The sequence below is a fragment of the Doryrhamphus excisus genome, linkage group LG18, assembly GCF_037039965.1.
Source record: "Doryrhamphus excisus strain RoL-2023G ecotype Guam linkage group LG18, RoL_Dexc_Guam_v1.1, whole genome shotgun sequence".
NCBI lineage: Eukaryota > Metazoa > Chordata > Actinopteri > Syngnathiformes > Syngnathidae > Doryrhamphus > Doryrhamphus excisus.
The window spans coordinates 6,004,315-6,013,260 of record NC_136374.1 but is presented as its reverse complement, the minus strand read 5'-3'; the positions used below and the strand labels follow the sequence as shown (position 1 = coordinate 6,013,260).

General features: G+C 40.8%; 1 protein-coding gene across 1 annotated transcript; it reads right to left on the bottom strand.

Annotated features, from left to right (window-relative positions):
- Positions 1-1,171: 1,171 nt before the first annotated feature.
- Positions 1,172-8,946, bottom strand: LOC131106521 (gamma-glutamyl hydrolase). Its single transcript, XM_058055679.2, has 9 exons — positions 8,772-8,946; positions 6,893-7,007; positions 5,670-5,720; positions 5,517-5,601; positions 3,277-3,415; positions 3,053-3,159; positions 2,844-2,934; positions 2,623-2,760; positions 1,172-1,713 (listed from the first exon to the last, which is right to left on the bottom strand). The coding sequence occupies exons 1-9, from the start codon at positions 8,935-8,937 to the stop codon at positions 1,592-1,594; spliced, it is 1,014 nt and encodes a 337-aa protein (XP_057911662.2). The 5' UTR covers positions 8,938-8,946; the 3' UTR covers positions 1,172-1,591.

The window sequence follows — 8,946 nt, the reverse complement described above, 5'->3', positions numbered from 1 at the left end:
GTCTCACAAATACAAAGGATACTTATACACGCACCCACACAAAAAAAGAGGACTAACGTGATATCTGACAGTTAAGGTGAAAACATCGAGTACGCATATTACTGCAAAGGAAAGATGCCTTGATGCCACAGCAAACAAACGAAAGCAGAAACACCATGACAGCGGTTCAAGCAAGGGCAGTGACGAAAGCTGATTGGTCCATGACTCCAGCCTCAGGACTCCAGCCTCGAGTGTATAAAAGGCCGGGCAGGGAAAGGAAGGGTGCTTTTTTGCAGCTGCGCTGTAATAAAACCCGCTTACTTGTAGGAATACAGGGACTGCAGATAAGCCCGGACGTCTGTATTAGGTATTGTTGTCAGGAATAAACAATCTGGTTCTCATTCTATAATTTGGTTCTTTAAGATTCCCTTATGCAGCTGCGCTGTAATAAGACCCGCTTACTTGTAGGCATACAGGGACTGCAGATAAGCCCGGACGTCTGTATTAGGTATTGTTGTCGGGAATAAACAATCTGGTTCTCATTCTATAATTTGGTTCTTTAAGATTCCCTTATGCAGCTGCGCTGTAATAAGACCTGCTTACTTGTAGGCATACATGGACTGCAGATAAGCCCGGATGTCTGTATTCGGTATTGTTGTCGAGAATAAACAATCTGGTTCTCATTCTATAATTCGGTTCTTTAAGATTCCCTTATCCTCTATTCAAAACCCACTTAGAGTCCTCACAGGGAGGATTTCTACAATGTGAACCCACTTAGGCATTGATGCACAGAAGGGCATCAACTGATCTAGATGTCTAAAGGTTAGCCTTTATTCAAGAATACAGACATTAAGCACAAACAAAGCAACAGGACAAGACTTGGACCTGGACAACAAACATTTTTTTACAAAGTATGGAAGCACTGGAATCAGTCATGTGTGAAAACGACATTTCCTTTGACTTCTGTATGTGCCGTCTTCAGAGTCATGCTGTCTCTCAATTCACACACTTGGGTAATTAAATGTCGTCTCCAATTCACACACTTGGGTACTTACATGTCGTCTCCAATTCACAAGTGCGTTCACACTGATGTAAACCACTTCACACCCGCCCCCCTCAATAGTCTCAGTGGCAGAAGGAGAGGGACTAACTTGTAATATATGTATATATATTATCTAATAAGTGGTTGTGGTTTATTAAATACTGTGATCAGCCATTGATACGGAACAGTACTAAGTAGTATACTTGCTGAAGCGTACTGACAAAGTATTCCATTTGATACACAGCATATGACTGGGAACATTCATGACAGTAGGTGTGCATGTGTGTAACCTTCCTTTACAAAGTGACATCGCCAACTAGTGGTCTGTCATGTGTAACACACTCATCCCTGCTGAAGAAGAAACGACCAAGTTACACTGTATTATTGGGGGTCAAGGGACCCCCCCAAAATTGAATGACTCAGTACTGAATAATAGTGTCTTGCAAACTAGGCCACAAAACGTGATCATTTCACAATTTAACAAGAAAAAGGCAATGAAGAAAAGCCCACCAATCAGGTGAGCACTGACTTGACGTTTAAGGTGATCTCAGGTCAGTTTCCTGCTGGATGTTAGTCAAAGTAATAGTTCTGCACAAATATGGCGTGGGCGCCTCTGAAAATGGGAGCAAAATTGTAAATGAGAGCTTGCTCCTCTTCTATGGCACTGGAGAAGGTGTGTCGGTTCTTCATGGCTGGAAGAGACAAGATGAGGAAGATAAAATGGTCACACTAAAAAGATGGTTTGATGATAATAGATTGTCCTTGAACCTAAGTAAAACTAAAATCATGCTGTTTGGTAACAGCAGAAAGGACACGCACCAGCAAATACAAATAGACAGTATGGACATTGAAAGGGTGAACAAAATTTCACAATAGATGAAAATATGAGCTGGAAACCTCATATTACAAATATACAACATAAGGTGGACAGAAATATTTCAGTATTGAACAAAGCAAAATTTGTTCTCAATCAGAAATCACTCCACACTCTTTATTGCTCTCTGGTTCTACCATATCTTACTTATTGTGTGGAAATATGGGCTAATAACTATAAAAGCAATCTTCACTCGCTAAATGTACTGCAAAAAAGGTCAGTAAGGATAATTCATAATGCCGCCTACAGAGAACATACTAACTCCTTATTTCTAAAATCACAAATACTTCAACTTGCTGATATAGTTCATCTTCAAACAGCTAAAATAATGCATAAGGCTAAAAACAACAAATTAGCTAAAAATGTGCTATACATATCACTATATTGACACTTACTATGGTACCCATTATGTCATTGGATGCTCATATCACCTTGTACTACGGTACGAGGTACATTATTGGAAAAAAAACCAAACAAACTTAAACTGTATTATGGAAAGCAGGAAGTGAACAAATGTAACAGTTACTGATTGTAAAAGTACCAGATGGAGGGGTAGGATTTAATAAGCTTTGCTTCTTCCTACTCCTTTTGGACATGTGTAACTGTGAACTGATTATGGGATGCATTCAATTGTAATCTGATGCATGTTCAAATGAAATAAAAAACTATTGATTTCGCACATTGCATGTTTGGGATGAGCATTCCTTCCAACAAATGAGCAAATTACCTTCTGAAACAAAGAAGCTGGCAGTGTAGAAGGAGGCTTGCACGGCAGAGGTGGAATGGACCATGCCGGGCTTATCCACCCACTCGTAGGGGGCTTTCTCTGGATGCCACTGCACAGCGTAGAAGGGGTAGTGGTAGGCTGCGGGGTGGTAATCACAAACATGTTAAACTCTTTGTCTTAATGCGGAGTATCGATACACCTTCCCTAGTGATGGGAATGACCTTCCATGGTGGAGATGAAGTCCTTCTTCCCATCCGTGTTGGTGGACAACACCTTGTAGAACCTCTTCAGCTTGGCGTTGCGGCTGAAATTCTAAAGGTTCACAGACTTTGCATTAGCATTGGCATCCTCCAGCAGTGATGTCATTAAGTCAAAAGAAAAAAAATTATAAATATAATAAAGATTTAAAACTAATGTGCATGGAAAATACCTGAAGAGAGAGACTCCAGCTGTGGAAGTTAGCGGTGATGTTCTCCTGAGCCAGAGACTGCATTAGGTCCTTTGGAAAGTTGTGGAACAGACGGCTGGACTCAGACGCTGGAGGACCAGAACAAGAGTGAGTCCGCCTTGGGTTACCGTGACACTAAATCAAGTCTTAGCACCAGTAAGTCAAGAGTCACAAGGCCAGAATTTATGCGGAAAAGAAATGTGGACCTGGCGTGAAAGTAAGCTGCAGCGCCACGGCCTTGGTGTCGGTAAGGGTCAAGAGGTTCTTGTTGGCTGTCAAGACCGTCAGCTGCTGGAAGCCCTGACACGTCCCCCAGATGGGGAAGTAGTCGCCCCCATTGTTGGCCTACAGGAGGTGGAAAGGATATCTTTCAGTATAGAAAATGAATGGATGCTAAACCAATTTGCACACTTGCATACTTACTTACACTGACATGAGTTTTTTTCTTTTTGATAAAAAGATGATCTATATTGTTTGCACTTGTGTTGTTAGATTTTTTGAAAGCGAATGGTAGTAAAAGTATTAATTTATATAGCGGGAAGTGAACCACCCGCCGTAGCTAAGACCAGTTATTGTAAGTGGACACATTCTGTGTTCATTCATTTTCTACTGCTTTTTCCTCACGAGGGTCGCGGGGGTGCTGGAGCCTATCCCAGCTGTCTTTAAGCGAGAGGCGAGGTACACCCTGGACTGCCAGCCAGCCAATCACAGGGCACATATAGACAAACAACCACTCACACTCACATTCATACCTATGGACAATTTGGAGTCGCTAATTAACCTAGCATGTTTTTGGAATGTGGGAGGAAACCGGAGTACCCAGAGAAAACCCACGCGTGCACGGGGAGAACATGCAAACTCCACACAGAGATGGCAGAGGGTGGAATTGAACCCTGGTCTCCTAGCTGTGAGGTCTGCACGCTAACCACTCGACCGCCGTGCACCAAACATAATAAAAAAGGGTCTTCCTGCTCATTAAGAAGCCGATTTGAAACAATAATTGAAGGATAAGCAAGTCCAAGGTCATTTAAATTTAACATTTAGTCTTCATCTCTGTGTCTTTGACATTGGGCACCTCAGCATCAGACATGTCATATCATCAGCGGTTTGAATAAATACCTATTATGGGACCTATTATGCTAATTTTAAGCCCTTTGTATTGAATTGCGGATGCCTACAGAGTAGCTACACACACAGAAAGCTTTCGAGAACTTCCAAAAACTACACCTATTCCAGCTGCACCATTTTTTTCCAAAAGAATGTGTTTTAATTTATTCCAACAACACTCTACTTCTGGGCATGCCCACTCTGTGATAAACTGTGGAGCAGAGCGGGTAGGAGAGCAGGCGCACAGCTGGTACTTGGACATGCCCATTTAAGGAAGGCCAGCTCAAGAAAACCAACGCATTGATCGCAGTTCCAGGATGGAAAACCAAGCGTTTTGAGTAAGGATCGACCGATATATCGAGCCAATGCGTTTTTTCCTTGTATCGGTATCAGCCGATACAAGCGTGGGCTCGCCAAGCTTTGTGGTGTTGCGCAAGACACGTAGTCACGCTAACCTGCCCCCACTGTTGAATCACATCAAGGGTGCCTTTTCTCAAGTAATAGAGTTAGCTTGCTTTTAACACTTTACTAAGCCCATCACATTTCACTGGGTGATCGCTAGGCATACCAGTTTAAGTCACGGTGGGACAACAAGAAAGCCCAAAGACATCACATACCAACGCAACAGACGAATAAAAGCACTCTCACTAGCGTGTCGTGTTATGTGTGTGCGCTCTATCCGAGCACGCACACACACACACACAAAAGGAATTGAAGCAGCCGTCACGCTGCGGAAGAGAATTCATCACATCGATGCTAGATAAATTGAAACTACGACAGAAATGTTTTGCACATGATTGAACATTTATTCCTTTTAAAATTGATAATGCCGTTTAAATGTGTCTTTAAGAAAGCTGAATCTACTGTGTTCAGTGTTTACATTTCAATAAATATTTGTTTAAACAGGAGACCTGGAATATTTGCTATCATGGTCATTTTTTCATGTAAATTGAGGGATTAAAAGCAGCATCGACCATCAGCTAAGGGTGATGGGAAAAAATTGGTATCAGCATCAGCCCCCAAAAAAACATATCAGTCAATCCCTACTTTTGAGCCATGCCAAACTCCTTTCAGGGTTCACTTCCAAATGCTCAATGATAGCATTACCTGAAACTTTGGCATAGCTTAACACAATACAACAACAAAGTGACGTATGGGGTTGTGATCGACAGCACCTTAGGTCAGGGTGCCATTTTGTGGGCAGAGCCTTGAGCAATCTTTGAGCACCATCAACCGATAAACCATAGTATGTTTTAAGATGTATGGCCTCCACTACTGCCCGTGTGCTGGTGTCGGAATGAATGACCCACTCATGTCATCTCCGATTGGCACCATCTACCTTCAAAGCGAGGTTGTAAAAGATCTTAGCGGCTCGAGTGTACTGCGACGTCTGGATGTCCACGTCTCCTCCCGGCAGCAACAACCTGAGGACACGTGTTGGATTTATTCTTTCGAATTTTTGTGAACGGGCGTGGATGTCTCGTCCACTCACCCGTTAATGGAGGAGAAGATCTTGGCATATTCCTCCTCTGTACGATTGATTCTAGAGGGCAAATGAAGAAAGCAATAGCAATGATGTCATTACCTCAGTCATTTGTGCACATTACAATCACAATTGTTACTACATAATATAATAATACAATAGATAATATATACTATATACATACAAATGTCACTTATACTCCCTCCAATACTCGTGGAACTATATAAATATATAATTTAACATAATTATAGTAGCCTATGATTGTGTTAAGTTATGAGATATATAACAATATTATGGTAATGGTAATGTTTTTTTCATTTGAACATGCATCAGATTACAATTGAATGCATCCCATAATCAGTTCACAGTTCCACATGTCCAAAAGGAGTAGGAAGAAGCAAAGCTTATTAAATCCTACCCCTCCATCTGGTACTTTTTTCACTTCCTGCTTTCCTAATATAGTTTAAGGTTATTTTTAAATTTGTATTTATTTATTTATTTATTTTAATTTTTTGGTTTTGTTTTTTTATGAGAGAAACAAACAAAACAACCAATAACTACAAAAAACAAACTAAAATCTATGTTGTGAAAAAAGGCATAATGTTATGAGAATAAAAAATACATTGTGGGAAAGTCAAAATTACAACACAATTCACCAATAAAACAGCTGAAATGGAAAAAAACTGCTGCAACTTTACTACACTGAAGTCCCAAATATTAACACAAAAATGTAATCTAATGTAAAAATAGTTGGCAGTGGGGAAAGTGTGTCCAAATCTTTGACTGCTTGTGTATACGTTAGGAAGTCCGAATAAGACATAAGGATAGAGAACTTCCTAAATGAGCAACGTATAAACAAGCACAGGATCTTGTTTCAGTGAAGAAAAACACTCAGATTTTTGTTTTCAACAGAAAAGGGGGGAATCCTATTATAGGACTCCTTCTAGAAAATTATCTAAAGAGCTAAATTCCTTAAAGTTGAGTACTGCCACAAAGTCAGCCCATTCTGACGCACAGCACTCTATGTCGCGGTTCCATGTGTGCATGTTTGGGTGGGCGGAGTCAATGTTAATGAGGATCATTATCATTAGAATCATTATCCTGAATTTATCTATTACCTCAGTTATTTCATAAGGTATTCTATACAGTACATTATATGTATATATTTGTTACTTTTATTATCACCATGGAAGGTGAAAAAGCATCACATGAACACTCCAGGGTTCTCCTACCTGATGGGAACCACGCGGGCCCCGGCACCTTCCAAGTATTTGACATAGCAGGCGGCAATGTAGGAGGAGCCAGTGGCATAGTGGTCACCCGGCAGGACTTCCTGTGCCAGCACACCTGAGGAGGACAAGGACACAATGACCAACATATGGCAAAATGAGTGGGGGAATGGAACAGGACCAGCTGGAACCCATAGAAGACATTTTTTACGACAAATTCCTGTCAAGACACGTGTCATGTTACATTCTTCATGCTAAATCTACAAAAAATATCTCAACCTGACATTTCATTGTGCTTAGTACAGCAAACTAATGCAAGGAAATTACAGTGGAACCTCAGTTAGCATACACCTGAAAATAGCTACCATTGAAAATATAAACCAAAATGTTGCCTCGGTTTGCATACATTTTCTGGTTAGCGCACAATACTGCACAAGCATTATTGTGTCATTAATATACGACATGTTCTTAATGTATTTTTATCACACCCAAGGTCTTTGTTCGCATCCTATTGGCTTGCTTCCTGTAAACAGCAAGTGTGATGCAAATGATGTCATCAGTGGTTGACTCTGTAGTTCTTTGCTGACTGACAAAGCTATGGAACTAATAGTTTTACATGCATAAAATAATTCTAAAAGCATCTAAATTACGAATGAAAAAGTGATAAATGAACATTTAAGGTTCCTTTTACCTCCAGGTTTAGAAATGTTTTTTTATACAGTATATTTTTTTCAAGCATAAAAATGGCTAGATGAAGTAAAATACATATATCAAGCATTGAGAAGACACATTTAAGGATGTTGGTGATATGTAGTATTCATTCTACGCTGGTCGCTAGGTGTCAGTAATGAGTCCGTCTCACTACCCCAGGTACTATACAGAACAGGAAGTAAAGCAAGAACCAGGAACCGTTGCAATATTATGTCTTATTTTCATTTATTTTGGCTACTATCAGGTAAGAGGAGTGTAATTGTGACTATAGACGTGTTATTACACATATTACGTTAAAAGCATATTTATAAGGTGACAATCAGTGTTCTATGATCTTACTACCAAAATAAAAAATCATACTTTGTGTAAATTCACTTATCACGATAAACGGGGGTTACTGTAAATAGCGGTTGCTGGTGTTACACTTGATTGTATTGCACATAGATGTTAACAGGGACCTGGGGGGAGGGGCGTCGTCTTTAAGTGTCCAAGTGGTTGGGGGTGGAGGGGCAGAGGCATTTGACGGCTTGGTGGCAAAAGCAGTTTCTGAGGCTGGCGGTTATAGGAACAGTGCATAACTTCTTTTTACACTTGCATGGCAGTTAAGAACGCTAAAATGTGACTTCAAGCTTGCGTTGTAGATTAGGTGTTGGTTGTAGTTTTACCCTGGAACAGATTATTTCTATTTCCTTGGAATTGTCTTTTCCAAATATGAATGGAAGGGCTACTTGTGTTGCACTCTCTTGCAGCAATTGTTTAGTCACACATGCAGGAGTCACATCTTGTTTTTCAGGTTTGAATCCGCTTTCTGGTCTGAGGTCACTGATGTTTACCTAGAAAAGTCTCCTCTTGTGTTGTGAGCATCTTTAAATGGCAGCTTTATTATCGTCGGTTGAACCTTGCTTTTTGACCATCTACTCTTTGAATCCTTGGCCTGCTTTCAAAAAGCCATAAAGCAGATCTGACAGAAACTTAGAACACAATGAAATCTCCCACTGCGTCATCATGAGCAATGAACACGTGACATTTCCAAGACAAATACGGCAGTTTCTTTTCGGGCATTAAACATGACTGGTTATGCAACACAGGTTGGCACGAGAGACGGTTATGTTACCAACACTGAAAAATAAAATAATTGTATATACATCAAAGATGACTGACAACATCTTACCGATGAGCGGCCGTTCATTGAGCTGCGGGATCCTCGCCGCCGAGCACACACAGGCGGCCAGCAGCACCAGTAGAACCATCCGGAACACGCTGCAGAACCCAAGATGCTGCAGTGATGAGGAGGAGGAAGAGGAAGAGGGGGGCGTCTCCCTCCAGTCTGGAAACATCCACAAAGT